The sequence below is a fragment of the Apteryx mantelli genome, chromosome 1 (assembly GCF_036417845.1).
Source record: "Apteryx mantelli isolate bAptMan1 chromosome 1, bAptMan1.hap1, whole genome shotgun sequence".
NCBI classification, from domain to species: Eukaryota; Metazoa; Chordata; class Aves; order Apterygiformes; family Apterygidae; genus Apteryx; species Apteryx mantelli.
In genome coordinates, this window is record NC_089978.1 from 177795809 (window position 1) to 177812204 (window position 16396).

Sequence of the window (16396 nt, forward strand, 5' to 3'; positions counted from 1 at the left end):
ACCTCAGCTCTCTCCAGTTCTAATGTTCAGACCTAAGATGGGTTCAACAACATAGGTCTAAAATTTCAAAGTTTGTTACAATTGCATTTGCTCACCTGACTCATCTGTGTAGAACAGAAGCACGGCAGACGGACCAGGTCCTTTTGTAGTTCTTGCAGCTGCATAAATGCTGTACAGTGTGAATGGTGCAAGGTCTTCCAAGATCACAAAATTATTGGAGGTAGAGAATGAATTATTTCTTTCTGGGCCAAATAAATTTAAATCATAACTTACTATGATACCATTTGGCTTAACAGGAGGGTCCCATGAAATCATAACTGAGGTAGTTGAGAGATTTGAATATGCTTTGATTATAGGTGCTGATTCTGGGACTACATTAAGAAATAAGAAAGAGAAAAACAAGGATAACCACAGCAAAAAGATGAATAACAATGAAAAATGTCTTTTAGCTATCAGTGCTTTGAATGGAACTTTCTTATTTTTGAATTTTGAATGGAAGTGCTTAAACTTGTGCTTTGAATGGAAAATTCTATTTCATGATCTCAGCACAGAAATGTATGATACCAGTTATTTGTGTTACTGTATCACAAAAGACTTCTAAGTAACATGAGAAAGATAAACACAATAATCATTTTTTTTCTTTAGAAAGCGATTTGGGTTTTACACACTTCCTTAGGAATGAATAAAAACTATTCTTAAACTTACCATCTTCATCAGTTTTGATATGCAGACTTAGAGCATGCAGTTCAGAAGATCCTTTTTCAGTAGTTGGTATGATTTTCAGAATGTAATCAGTGTATTTCTCCAGATTGTCAAAAATAATGCTTGTGTTGTAAGTAAGGAAAGACAGTATCTTTTTGGTTTCCAGATGCAATAAACTTAGAGAAACATGAAAGAAGACTAAACCATTTGGCTGAGATGGTGGAAGCCAGCTCACATTTACAGAAGATGAGGAAATGTTTTGATAGACCAGATTTTCAACAGAGCCATCTGGGACTATGAGAGATAATAAGCAAAAAATAAATGCATGGATCATAATAATAAAGATCCCAAAACCAAAACAGAAATAAACACCCAACATATGATTATTTTGTAAACCTCATATGTGATATGCTAAATATTTTGTACACCATTTTTAAAATCATTTATGCCTCGTTATCAAAAGCAAAATATTCTGGAAGCATATATGGATAATCGTCTATTGAATTTGATCATTGAAAGATCCTTAATGACAGTTCTATTATTGCTTGTGAAAGAAGTTCATGAATTATGTTCTCTGTATTACAAAGCGAAGACTCAGATCAAAATGTTTTATAAGCAAAGGAAAATACTACAGTATTGGAAAGAGCATTTACTGGCTTTTTAACTTTGTCATCATAACAGTAAAACCATTTTAAAGTTATAAAATATTTAATTAATAGAAGCAGTGACATACACTGTAACACTAAAAAAAACTGGTCACTTACTATCCTGATCTGTATACACATCTATTATTTCACTGGTTTTGCTTCCGTCTCCAAAAGCTGTGCTTGCAGTTAACCACAGAGTATAATAGCTGTATTTTGCCAGGTCATCCAGAATTGCAGACTGAGACATATTGACACCACCACTGTCGTTACCAAAACTCGTGAAATTCTAAGGGAAAGAAATTGTGTTAATTCACTCAAAATAAATGTTAATTCTTCATCACCTTAGGTTTTTAGTTTCCCACTTAGTCATCAATGCCACCAAGAGATGATTCACCATACTATTCAGGAGACATAAACTTATACTTGGGATCAAGTCAGTCCTCCTGATTTTTACTGAAATACACAAATAATTTGTTATATACTTTCTATTATGACTCCTTGTGAGCACTATAGAGCATATAATTGTCTCTTCTTGTTGTTTGTAGTTTTTGAATGCCATTCTACCTTTTAAAAAAAAGAAATTGTCTGTTACATTGCATGCATTTATCCTTAACACATCAAAACCAAAAAAAGTATTTGTTAATTCTTCACAGATTACATGATCACACTTGTGATTTTTCTCATTTAATGTTCTGCATGAAGCAAGTCAAAGGACATCCTCCACTTTTTTCCGTACTTGTGAGAGTAAATCTTACGGAAAACTGTCCTATTTTGAATTAAAAATATACAGTGACAGAGATCTCACCACAATCCTTGGTAAATTGTTCCTTTGGTTAGTTATCCTTTTCATTAAAAACTTGTCCTTATCTCTAATGCAAACTTCTGTAATGTCTATCCCCAGTGGCTTGTGTTAAACTGAAGGAGCTGTCAGAATATACTTCCTTGTGCAGTTAGTCACTAACAGTAGACAGCTGTATCAGGACCAAATCCTACTTTATCTGAATTATTAATTCAGATAAATAATAATTCAGATAAATTTCACTTAAATTGCCACTGTTGATTCAGGTTCCAGATTATCCACTAGGGGGAGGCTATTTGTTCAACTTTTTGGAAACTGAAAAGAAAAAAAAATCATTCCGATTATTTTTATAAGGTCAGCTACATCACATAACTGAAAGTGTCAAATCTCCAATTGCTACCAAGGAACCTGACTTAGAAGGCCCACTGCAGTTCTGCTCAGGATTTGAAGGCTCTGTTGAGAGGCCATGTACCGTATATGCATATTCAGCTCCAGGAAAGTCAAAGCTTTGCTCCTGATTTGAAGAGTCAGTGTCATTACTCTCCAGCATTGCCCCATTGAGCAGGTGGCAAAGGAAGCACTCTCAGGATCAAGGAAGTCCTCATTTTTCTATGCAGCAACATGTTCATGGTGGGATGGATTTTGCCCAATCCCCAAATAAATTTCATAGTACACATTTCAGTTATTCGACTTGCTCATTGTTTTCAGTGTTACACTTATTCGCACCCTCCATCTCCTTAAAATCAAACCTGGCTTTAAGTTTAATGCTTTCCTCGAAAAGAGGGGCCCAAATAGCAGACTTACTGAAACAGGAGGAGGGTGACTCTAACGTTCGCATAGCTAAATACAGAAATATTGCATATATACATAAGCATACTAAAACTGCGTGCTAAACATAGGATATCTTTCTCTTGAGGAAAGTTCCTACTGAAGAAGTCACTGTGACACTCTTTACCAAACAGTTGTGTAAGTACTGTGAAAACTGACAGCTCTCCATATAATCTTGAGGGATATATATTGTCACCAGTATATATCAACTAATATGTCTAATTTAACACTTGACTAAATTTTTTGTACAGGCAAAACTATTTTATTTTTGTAGAAAATAACAAGCAATATTCTTACTGATTTCCCTAAGATTTTTATACCAATACCTAAAGACCTGTGGTCACTAGTGCTTATGTAAAATAAATAAATACTTTTTTCAGCACTGCAAAGCAAGCCTTCATTCTGAACACAAAACAGAAGCTGTACAAACTGGCAGTATAAACCTCTTTATGCACACACCTAAACCACACCGTAAGGCTTGTCTCAAAGATTAAGTTAAGTCAGTGTCAGCCAACATATTAAGAAATTCCATCTTAAGCCATGACTTTCTTCTAAATGCAGATAGAAGTGAGGACTCTCTTGATGTAACTAACTGAAAAAGGCTGGGAGGAGTTTTGCTTTACACTTGGGTACAGCAAGATGCAGGAAATGGCGGATCATGTTCTAAGGTACTGTAAGTAATTAAATTTTCTGATGCTCAAGCACAGTACGACAGAAAATATTTTGTGAACTGGAATTCACAACACTCCTTTATTATTGTTATTATTAGTCAGGAGATCCAAAAAAGGATTTCAAATAATTCCCTGAGTTTTAAAGGTAAAAATGTCAAAGGTTGACACAATCAAACCACTTGGCACATCAAATTTTGATTCTAGATTGAATACGAGTTTATCAGTATGATCAGTTGAAAATCCCACTCATAGTTCAAAAAGCATACCTTTACAGTTTAGTTAGCTGTATGCCAGCTAGGCACAGGATACCTCAGTGACCCAACCTGACTGCGACAACAAAAGGCTCTTTGGTGATTCAACAAAAACTTAAGAAGGAGTCTCCTTATTATGGGAAACCCAAGGATTGATAATTGGGGACTAACTCAAAATTCTGCTATGAAAAAATATTAGAAAAGCATGAACACATAATTAAGAGTACGGGTGAGCAGGAAGAGTTGTGTGAGTACAAACTGAGAAATGACAAAACTTGCATTGATTGTACCCTGGGTACACTATAGGAAGCTTTACAATTAACTGTGGCTGCAGATGAAAGCAAACTGCTTAGGATCTTTGGCTACAGCTGAAGAAATTCTTCCTTCTGTCCCCTTCTTCATCTATACGTGAAAGAAGTTTTGACATAGAAAAGTATCAGATTATTAAAAGCAGCTAAGTGTAAGCAATACACAGAAGCCATGAGAGTGTCAGGAGAAAGAAGCATCTCCTTCAGCCCAGGAAGAAGACTACTCCAGTGCTGTAAAGCTGTTATCAGTTATATACATATATCAGTTATATACAGTGCTGCTGTTCTTCACTGTTAACATTTTCCCCCATTCTCTTTCTGTCTTCAGACAGTGTATCGCACTGTTATTTTGAGTTAGGATCTCACACACTTGATTTTGGTAGTCAAGTGAGAGGGGTCACACTGTGAGGGCTAATCCAAGCCATCCAATCCAAGGGATTTAATGCACACTGTTCTAGTACTGACCTAAGTGAAGACATTTGCTTTTTGTGTGCTGTACTGTTCTGAGGCCATCTTTTCAACCATTTGCAGTGTATTTTAGGGAAGTTCCCTTTTTTTCTCCTATTTTGGTCATACTGGTGAAAGAACACTTTTGCTTTATAATTGAATAGGGCACATCACTTGCATCCCTCGTCTGCATTCTGAGAGCACAGCCAGCCAAATTCCACTCTGAACTCTATCCAGTCATGTTCACTTAGTTTGGCTTGAGGTACAGGAGATGGATGTTTTGGGGTCAAACGTTCAGTCTCTGGAAGAGACTGTTTTGGGGGTTTTTTTTGTTTGTTTTTTCCTTTGCTTAGCTCCTTGTTCCCCTGTCTGGTTTGGCAGGGCAAGATTGTTATTGTCATCTGTACTGAAATTCCTATACTGCAAAGCTTTCTCCAAGTACAAATTTATTGTGAAAGTGATGCACAATTAAAATATTTGTAATTAGCACCTTTCCCACTTTCCTGTTAATCAAAACACAAGTATACAGATATTGAATAAAATAGGAGTTTATTCAAGTCAATATCTCTTACAGATCAGTATTTAGCAAAGAGAAAATTACTTCCATGGATTCTCCGACTTTTCCACTATAAAACTGGAGTTTGGCCATGGCAGTATGATTGTTTCAAGCATCATGCAGGGAACCACTGCACCAAACTTGCAATGTTGCTATTGTAAAAAGTGAAAGCTCAAACTGTAGAAGTCCAGCAGTATCACACACAAGTGATGTGAACCAGAGGTACTGTGCCACGTCACTTGTGTACGAAGTGCCCATGGTTAGAGTATGTGTCATCTCTTGACTGGACTGGGGTAGAGTAATGAACATAACCCAAAAAGTAGCATTTCCCTTGGATGCAAGAAGCAGAATATAAAAGGTAGAAATGAACTTGAACCTAATCTAGTGCAAGGGAGGGTTTTCTTCTACTCCCTGCAGGCCACCATGCCTAGAAGACACTCGAGTTACTGCCACAGGCTGCCATTTCTCCTCACTGCACTTCTGGGAATCTTTGCCTTGATCTGATAATGAGCAATATATTTCCCTATCAGCCATTCCTCCCTCTCTAACACCCTCTCTTTTTACAACCTGTCAGCAACTCCCACAGAAACAGCCCACTCTTCTACCAAAATCCTCAAATCTAATCTCCATCACTAAATTTTTCTTTCTGTTGTTCTGGTTCTGAATCCTAGGTTTGAGCATCGCAGGCCTTCTGAATGGACAGCCAGTGTGCTTTTTCATGTAAACCTGCAAAGCAAAGAAACTATACATTATTTTTCTGCCCTATGAAGGTATGTAACTTTTTTTTTAAAGGACAACTGTTTTTCCTGCAAGTTTCTGCATCATGCCAAAAATTAAATTGTGTTTTTTTATCTCAGGTCTTTTGCTTTTCTCCCTCAGCAAAGGTCTTTACTCTGCATTAACCAATCTCCCATTTTTAACAATGCTATTCATAATAAGTTTGTTATACTTATTATGGTTTAATATGCTTGAGGAGTTCGAGAGCGTGTGAGGAGAAGTGAGAACAAACCTGAGATAACAGAATGGTAGTAGTTTTAGTATGACTTACACATCTATTTTGGGTTGTGACAGCACTGGGAAGATGTTAATTTGCTTGAGATTCTTCAGATGGGGCAGTTATTTCAGGCATCTGGAAGATATGCTTTATGCCTTGGACCTCTTTTATTACTTCCTGACAGAGAAGCAGATGAAAAACTGGGAAGGAATGACTGCCTACAATAGAGTGTCTGAGAAGCTGGGGTTCTCAGAAATATGAAAGACCATCTACTGTTTTATTTCTCCTAAATCATTTCCTGAAGTGAGAACACAATTTGGACAAACACAAGTAAACAGTAAGCTAGGATGCAGGAGCATCCAACCAGGTTTTATATACTTTCAAATACTGTGTGCAATACAAAACTTATCAATAAACAAGTGTTCTGCAACTACATGGATAAATTTTTAAATTGCAGACAGTTGTAAACTGTATTTATGAGGCTGGATTTCACACATGCATTGCTCGGTTGTAAAAAGAGTAATATAAAATAGCTAACAGAAGGGGGGTATTTTTTCCCCTGTTTGAAATCCATCTTGCGTCCACAGGAGTGCCAAGGATCAGAATAGGAGAGTAATGCAGAAATGGTAGTTGCTATGCCAAACAGTGAACATAAAGGCATGATTATGTGAAGGGCAGAGGGAGCTGAGGGGAGCAGACAGACTAGGAGTGGATCACGAGTTTAGAGATTAATGGTGATCTCCCACGGCCAGGAAGAGACAGATGCAACAGCAGCTGAAAACTATCTTTTGACAGCTTTCTCAAGCAGGGTGGGATGAAAAATCAAAGCTGAAAGGGTGAAAATGGTAGTTTCCACACCTAGAAGTGGAACTACTATCAGTGTTTTTCTGTTCTTCACCACATAACATGCCAAAGCAGAGGTAACTTCCACCCATACCACCATCCTTTTCTTGCCCAATTACATCACACAATAATGAAACTGAACCCTCACCTTGTTGGGGCAATGCTACTGTGCCTTCATCTTCCCTGTTTTGTTCCTTCATTTCCAGCATTCCAGGCAAGTCCAGACTGGTTATAGCTCTCAGTGTATCAGCTTCAACTTACTCTTTCACCTCATAGTTCCACCTTCCTAAAGGCAGGAACGGCCCAAGTCTGTTGTCCTCCTCTAAAACCCCCTGAGTTGTCCAAGAAGTAGATAGATGTAGACGTTCCTCATATGGTGGGCTTGTTTGGGTTATGCACTGATGTAATGGTTTCTCCAAGGATTTGTTAGGTTAAGAAAAATGCTGTTGGTATAGAACTGTGTGCAAGCACAGGTTGAAGCTCTGAACTTCAACTCTAATTTTAATCTCATCAGAATGTGAATTCAGGGTATGGTCCTGCTTGCATCTGAAGGCAGAGCCTGGCAACCTCACAGCTTCACAGAAGTCAGAGATGTACATACACTGAAGCATGTCAGCAGAGATTCAATTGCAGGAATTTGTAAAATTTCATGTGAAAGTTTTTTCTAGTTATCCTCAAGCACATGCATACCTCATACTAGACATATCTTGACCATAAAGTTATGCAGCATTTTTCGTGCATTGGTTTCTCCATGACTTTACAGTTCTTTCTTTTCTTCCACATGTATAAAGCTTGTAACCAAAAACCTGTAAAGGAAGCTTATTTCCTCTCATTATATTTCTGTATCATAATATATTCTTAGAAGGGAGAACAGAAAAAATACATGTACTACTAATAAATGTGATGCATAATTAGGGATGAAAGTATTGACAAAAACCTATACAGAAATGTCTGGATCACCAACAAATGATAAATGACGTTTTATTTTTCTTTTATGCTTTAACTTCAGATTCTCAATATTCTTAGTTTCAAGATACTAAGCTAGTTTTCTGTTGAGAGTAACAGAACACCTATTCTCTACTCTTATTTTCACTATTGTACAAACATGCATTAAAAGCAAAAACATTTCTGTAACAGCTCTGAATTCAAATTGACAGATTAGACTAAAATAAACAGCTTTGCATTCTCAAGGATGTGAATGAACGTATTAGGTCTTGTCCCTGTATCTCTATATATTGTGTATATGTACGTATTACAAGTATGCATGCATATATTTCCATATACACACACATATAAACTTTGCAGTGTTGATTATTAACTCACCTAACCCCAAACCTATCTATCTGCTTTACAAAGAACTCTTCTCAGGCTTAATGACAGGAACGCCCAAAGATATGCACAATGCTACACAAATAATTACAAGATGTGCTTCTGTCTTTATAAGTCAAAGCTGCTTTGTGATAAAGGAAATATGAAAAAAAATACAGTGATAACTAAAAAATTGATTTAATCTTTAATGCATTAACTATTAAAACACATTACTCAAGTCTATGAAAGAAGGATATCAAAAGAGGCTTACCTGTACAAAAATTCCTGAATTATTTTTGAAATAAACTGAGTAATACAGTATAATTCCATTAGGCTTTTGAGGAGGAGACCAGAATAGCATTATTGATGTGGAAGTAAGGTTTCTATACACAACATCTTTTGGTGGATCACTTGGCGCTGGAAAAATAATAAGTTTTAGCATAGCTAGCAGAAGGTTTTGTACATTTTAGTGCCCAAGAAATATTCATTATAGATTTGACAACACCCTATATCAAATTAATGTTTTTTTGAATGGAGTATAAAAACTGCTTCTAAAAATGGCAAAATAAAGTAATAAATATAAATGACTTTTTAAAACCCTATTTTTTAGATGTGTTTGTATTTAGTTGCATTTGCACACACAGATGTTATTCTTACAGAATTTATCGTGTTACTGGTTTGGGCACATGGAAATTCTAGGTTGTACATGCACACTTATGGGTGACAGAATTCTCATACCATCTAATTTGCAGACACAGAAGCTGACTAACAGAGTTAGAAGTCTATGGCTGCACATATACTTAATAGGAAAAAAAGCATTTGTTTCAGAAAACCTAAATTTGAAGCCTATGTCTCTCTTCACTGATTATAAAGGGAGTTCAAGCTCCCAACTCACGTAGGTAAATCAGACATTTAAGTCTGGATGGTATGGTCGCTTCTGTTTTTGAGCCTTACCCCAGCTTACTGAATTGCAGTAAGGACTGTGGGAGTAATTCTTCAGTTAGCCTCTCCTCCTATCCTGAAAAGAATAGCAGTGTACAGTCCTTCTCAGCAGCACAGTGATGTAGGAGACTCAAATTCAGTTCCTTAAGTCAGTTCAAGACAATTTAAGTCCATATTTCTCATTATTCAAAAAAAAGCTCTAAGCAGCAAATATTAGAGTACTAAACACTGGAAGTTATCTCAGTCTTTTGTTTTGTGCTGTTCTAGTTTGTATATTAACTGGAAAAGGAACTGTAACAGGGATCAGTGCCTTAAAATCCTGCCCTAAAAAGTCAGATCACATTTCCATACAGCTTCGGTAGCAAAGATTGGGAATACCTACACAGTCTGCTGGTTAAGACAGTCTTTGGAGAGTTGACTTGGATAGACACTAATCCTACCAGTGCTTGTGTGTCAAGTCAGTTTGTCTATGCAGGATGATTTTGAAATATGCCTGCATACTATCAGTTATGAAACAGACTATCGCTATATGACATATGGTAAAACTAGAACCAGTAATATACCTGCCTGACTTTCAAAGCACAGTTTATTGTATAACCATTTATAAAAATCAGCTATCACTTTGGAAGTATAAAACCATTAAAATAGAATAAATAAATAAATCAGTGCACACTTACAGATTTTATTTTCAAATTAAAACCATTTTATGCTTGTGAGACTCTACAAACTATTTTCCCTATCAGAAAGTTGTATCACAGCAAGATAGAGCAAAGAGCTATTAATACATATTATAACACTCATTTTATTTATTTAAAAATTTAAAATTAAATTAATATTTTAATCTTACTAGTCTTGCAGGAAAATGCAATGTTCTGCTCAGTAAAGTAATACTATAATAATAATAAAACCCATCATAATATTATACAAAGAGACATAGACATATATACCCACAAAGACACAGACACACATCTACACACACTTTTACAGGCAGAATGTCCCTTCTTGACCAGTCAAATGCCAACTTTCACTTCAGTAGTTTATTAATTTATATAAGGCTGACAGAAGTTTAAGGCTGAATGAAATCACAGATTCATATTACCATACTACCTTCATACAATTCACATTATTCTTACCTCCTTCAGATGTTCTGAATGTTATAGCATCACTTTTTATGTTTCCATCTCCAAATCTTGTACTTGCTGTTACATAAGCACTATACTCATAGTTATTTTCCAGGTTTGTGAACTGCAGTGATGTTTCTGTTACATTAACACTCCTTTTTGATGTTTTACTCCTAAAGAAAAAACATTTTATGCATTATATATATATACATGCCATTTTTGTATGTATACAACTGTGCTATACTACATCAAATTTAAAAAGGCAATATTGTAGCAAATACAAATTTTTGAGGCTTTAAAAAAGACTTGGATGAGTTCTGTCACAGATATTGAAAAAGTCATTTTTGTACTCTTGCATCACAATGGAATTCCTAATTTTGCTTAAAAATAAAAGAAAACAAATGTATATATGTAAATTACATCAGGACTGAACATTATTATATGGAATATCAAAGATATTATGGAACAATCATATAGAACCATAGAATCATATCAAAGATTATATGGAATAGCATGTCTATCTAGTAACTGCTATCAAATGATTATGTGGTACCCTTGGGAAGGACACAGTAGGGCATAACTAAACTGTCTCTCTGGACAAGAATAGTGAAATATAAAAAGATTATAGCAGGGAGCATGCCCTACTGTGACTCTGTGAAATTGGTCAGAAGGCTGAAGTTATAAATGGAATAATAGAAGATGATATGGAACAGGAATTAGCTGGTGCTGAGTTAATTCTGGTGGAATGTAGCAGGGGATAAGAATGGAACTCTAGTCAGGTCAAAACCAGCCTAGAAAGGCTATAAGATGTAACATTAATAAAATGTTGGTATTAGCATAGGTATGAAATGATTATCATAAAGTAAAACAAGAGACATAAATAACTAACTTGAATTTTAAGAGTCTGCTATTCTTTGTCAAATTAATTTCATCTTTTATGAAAAGCTAGCAGAGAAAAGCTAGCTAATGTTCCATTCCTGCAAAGAATTCTGTGTGAGTGGGTGCACTGTGCTTTTAATGGGATTTCATACAGGCATGATAATTTGACAAGTAAAACCAAATATCTTGCTCCAGGAGTCACTGTGGACATCTTCAGAAACAAGAGAAGGAGTTCTAATTCTGAAAAAAGGGAAAGGCTTATTCTAAATTATTGGGTGGGCTCATTTTCTTCCTTTGATATATGAATGTTCCAGAAACAAAGATCACAATCTGATCCTCCTGAAACAAAGTTACGTTAAGAAACAACTGAAATGAGAACATGTATGAAAATGAGTACACTAAATTCTCCCAATCTCTTTCAAATTTTTAACAAAATATCTATTGACTTGGGCAACTCTCTTAGTAACAGAGAAGGTTAATGTACATTTTTCTCAAAGTTCTGACATTTTGAACAGTCAGTAAAGAGGTTCAAGTGTTAATAAGCTAAAAAACTTTCACAGTGCAAAATATAAGAGGCTGCTGGAGCAGTTATCAAATTCTATACAAAGAAAAGACATCTTTTCTTGGATCTTTGCCCCATATGTTCTTTGTATGCAAAAATGTAGCTACTTATAATTTAAGTAAGAAAGAGGAGAATATACAACCTACTCCGAGTAACTGTGTTCCATAACATCTTATTCATCAAAAAATATTTCCACAATCAGGCCATAATCACCAAGTAGAACAAAAGTTTAAAGTGTTTCAAGAAGAGTTAATTTTCTATTTAGAAAAGCAACCGAGCCTGCAGTCAAAATAATAAGAAAACACTAATCAAAGTGAGTGCAGTCTTCACAAACAATGAGAAAGTATCTAGAAGAATAAGCTAAGCCATGGAATTTCAATGAAGAACAACAATACTAAGTTTTAAATGACATTTCTCAGGAGCCCAGACAAAAAAGGTCCTAACCAATTGCATGCTTTCACTTGACAAAGGCACATACCATAGCTTCTTAAAAATCATCTCATAGCAGTTTTAGTCAGTAATTATCTGACAAAATTTTGTTCAATAGTTAATGCCAGTTTTTGAGCCTGAAATATTTTCCTCAAAAGGACAGAGGTATGGGTTGCTGTACAAACATAGCAAAAAGTCAATAGGTAAGGGCAAGTTTAGCAATTTTATTAAATATGCCTTGGCACTCTAGAATTGAAGGTTCAGGAAGTACAAATTTGTAGTCCCAAGCTACAGATAGCTTGATAGCTGCTTTGCTGTCTGCTAGTACCCAAAGGCACATTGTCCTATGACAAATTCCATGAAAGATGACAATGACAAAATTACAGATATTGCTCTTTACATTCTACTAGTTGTGGATTCTTGTTCCCATTTCATCAAAGAAAAGTTACCAATTTTCTACAACTGTTGTGATATATTTAAGAGAAGGAACATTTATTTAATGTCTTTATTAGCTTTCCTCTTTCTGCTTTATTAAGAAGCTCAGGGGTTAATGATGTCCTCTGTAAAACACTGAATGCCTCCCAAAAGTAGCAACTACAGCAGAACAGTTTGCCTTGTCAACTCTCACTATGCAATGCATCTTATGAAATTTAATAGGCAATTATGTTAAATACTTAAAATCAAAAAAAAAAAAAAAAAGGATAAGGAATAAAGTTGTGGCCCCTTTGAAAGCAATGGGAATTTTCATCCAATGTCCTTGCCTCAAGATGATACCTAATGCCAGTCTAATTTTAGATAAGGCACACTGAGGATAGATAAGATACAGCAAGGGGAAAATGGAATGAAGAAGGACAAGGCTTACTGCAAAAAGTTATGTGATTGTTTAACGTAGATATTTAGAAAGATGGTTCTCTTAACAGGTTTTAAAAAATAACTCTTGCCAGCTCATTCATTATAATAACAATGTAAGTTTTAAGGCAATATAAGGATGAAAAGCCAAATAACTCAAGTCTTTGAGCACAGTCTCTATCAAAACCATAATCCTTATCATGTAGTAACTGCTTTCTAGCTAGAAGATAGTCTTTAATTTAATATTCTTTGTGGTTAAAGAACACCAGACCTTGCCAATGCAGTAGAATTAATGAGAGAAGCCCAAGTTAACTCTTCTGGAAAGAAGAGGTCACTCCTGTTCACTTTATCATCAACTTACCTAGAAGTTCTAGTTAAAAAAAAAAAAAATTCAATAGCATCAGAGGCCAAGCCCTACCCCCAAAATGTTAAGTAACATTAAAATAATAAATGTAAAGACTGCTGATTTGCAATGCAGATCTCAAAAGATGACTTTCTTTAGCATTTGATCCTGTGCCTTAGTTGTGGCAATAAAATAGTACAGCATAAATGCAATATAATAAAAGTGATCAGCAATAAAATCTGTTCAGTCTTGGCAGAACTTATACAAAGATCCTTGAAGAGGTATCAAATCACTAGACCAAGCTGTGTTAGAAAGAGAACAGGACAAGAGCTGCAAGCTGGCATTTAAAGTGACAGACATCCTTTTGAGAGGAAAAAAAAGATCCCAAGAGGGATGAGAGACAAAACTGCAGCAAAGAAGAAATGACAGGTGGAAGAAAAAACAAGACAGTAAATGACTATTAAAAAATACTGGTTTGCTATAAATAAGATCTATACAAAATACAACATTAGACATAACTAATAGAACATGCAATGATTCTAATCTCGTGACTCTTGAGTTCTTACATCATATGGAAGGAAGCTAAAACAGGTCTCATAAATTGCTCTTACACACTTCCTACAAATCAAAGCAATATTCACCTATCTTCAATTTATTTCAAAATCTCCTCAACAATTTAGGAAAGCTTAGTGACCCATCAGTATATAATGAAAATAGTCATTGCCTTCTAGCTTAAATTTCAATTGATTCACAAAGCCTTTATAAAAACGTTTAAAATGCTTGCAAAATATTGAATGCTCTAATTTTCATTTACTCCATTATATCTGAATTTGTATATACAAAATGCTAGTATTTTAAGTGCTGGATTAATATTCACTCTCCAAAAATGTGTAATCAACACATTGTGCAAGAAAAACCTAACATTCCTGGTAGGTTACAGATTAATATTTATCCTCAGAACCATTTCCAGAAAATCTTACCAAACGTAAACTGTGTAATAGAGGATAATTCCATTTGGCTCCAGTGGAGGTTTCCATGACAACTGCACAATGACACCCGACAACTGTTTTACTGAGAGGGATTCTGGAGGAGAACTAGGAGCTACAAAATGAGAGAACAGGACATAACAGCTTGTTAAACAGCCAAGATCTATGGAATATGCAGCATCCTTAAACAGGATTTTAATCATTTGTGATGGAAAGTGAACTTTGTACCACACAGGTAAGTATTCATATCTACTCAAGTTACAGTACAGCTTCTTTTCCTTTTTCTGACAGATGATAAAAGAAGATTTTGTATGGTGGTGTTAAAACATCTGTTTCTGTGATTCAATGGAAAAAAAAATACTTCATGAGAAAACAGAGCAAAGGGTAGGACACAATGATTCACCTACTGTCCAAGTACATTGCTGTGATTTTTTTCCTTCTAATAAAAGCAAGAGCTTTATAGGTATAAACACATGTAAAATATAGCAAAATAGATCCCCTGGGGAAAAAGAGATGATGGAAATAATTATATGAAGCACCAAAAGATGGAAGAATGGATAAGCATGGCAGTGATAGATGATAAAAATGTGGGGTACCAGACAGTGGTAAAATGTATTCACTCCATCAAATAAGGAACACATTCATACATTTAACATGTTACAAGAGAAAATATAAAGATATGAAATGACTGAGACTGTTAAAATTCATTTTAAGATGAACTCTACACGACACCATGTAACAACTGTGTAGGGAGACACCATAAGTAAAAGAAAACCATAGAACATGTTTGATTGCATTCTACTTGAATTATTTTAAGATTCATATAGATATTGATGTGAAAAAAAATGTACCCGTGTATGTATGAGTGATACCACTTTTTATTAGTATGTTATTGAGGAAGTAAATCTTTCTTCTTCTTGACTCATGGATATATGTAAGTATACTTACATGTATGTATATGTAATATACACTGCCTAGTAATATTAGAATTATTTTTGTTTCTTCAAATTAAACCAAAGAGCATCATGTACTAAAAATTCAGGTCATAGTTGTAGTCATGCATGGAAATTGAGAATATGAGCATAGCTATCAGCAAATCTATGAAGCATTTGGTTTGAAACGTGGAACACTGTTCCTGTGAATAAAGTACATGTGGTATATTATAAATACTGTTGTTTTTCAGTTGTTATTCCTTCTTTCGCTATCTTAAAAGTTGGCAAAAATGTTTTAGAACTGTACATTTAAGAAAAAAATATTTTTCCCTGAACAAAGGCTCATTGAATTCAGTGAATGTCTGCATTTAATGAGGATAAAAGGTGACAGCTGTATTTAGTGTTTTACTTGTTATATTATCCTCAGTGGCTATATAATAAAAGAGCTATCAAACAGTGAATGTCATTTTTTTTGTATGTCTAGTTCATTGTACAGTTCTTATCTGGGGATAGTCTTTTGCTGAAAAATAGAATCTACATTTCTCTAAATAAAAATGCTCTATGTAAAAGATGGATTTATCAAAATTAGCTGTTCCCAGCATGTTCCAGCAACATCAGTATTCAGCAAAGCTGTATTACTGAGACTGTGAATGTAAGCCCATCACTACCTTGGAGATTTACAAAGATCCATTATCATCAAAAGCTGGATCTTTGGCAGGCCAGTGCTTCCTAAGATGTGAAAAGAGGCTGAATTTGGGAATGGCTGGTGAGATGTTTGTATCAATGCAGCTTTAGCTGGCGTTCCTAGAGACTTGCTCCCTAAGCAATGGAGAAACACAGGCTCCTCCAAAAGATGAGTCACTGCACCTAAGTTAAGGTTCTGCTTTGAATCTTTTTCATGATCCCCTCTCCAGTAATTATAGAGGACATCAACAATAACTTCACACAACTAAACTGGGTACTCAAAGTACAAGCAACATTTTAAGGTTTTTCTAATTT

At 35.2% G+C, this 16396-nt stretch overlaps 1 protein-coding gene across 1 annotated transcript in view; it reads right to left on the reverse strand.

Annotated features, from left to right (window-relative positions):
* PTPRQ (protein tyrosine phosphatase receptor type Q) overlaps window positions 1–16396 on the reverse strand; it is a 139656-nt gene that overhangs the window by 65470 nt on the left and 57790 nt on the right. The window contains exons 34-39 of the mRNA XM_067289925.1: window positions 14460–14580; window positions 10430–10590; window positions 8626–8771; window positions 1467–1635; window positions 706–996; window positions 96–371 (exon numbers count right to left, since the gene is read on the reverse strand). Of these exons, the coding sequence (XP_067146026.1) occupies window positions 96–371; window positions 706–996; window positions 1467–1635; window positions 8626–8771; window positions 10430–10590; window positions 14460–14580 (1164 nt within the window). The remainder of the gene's footprint in view (window positions 1–95; window positions 372–705; window positions 997–1466; window positions 1636–8625; window positions 8772–10429; window positions 10591–14459; window positions 14581–16396) is intronic.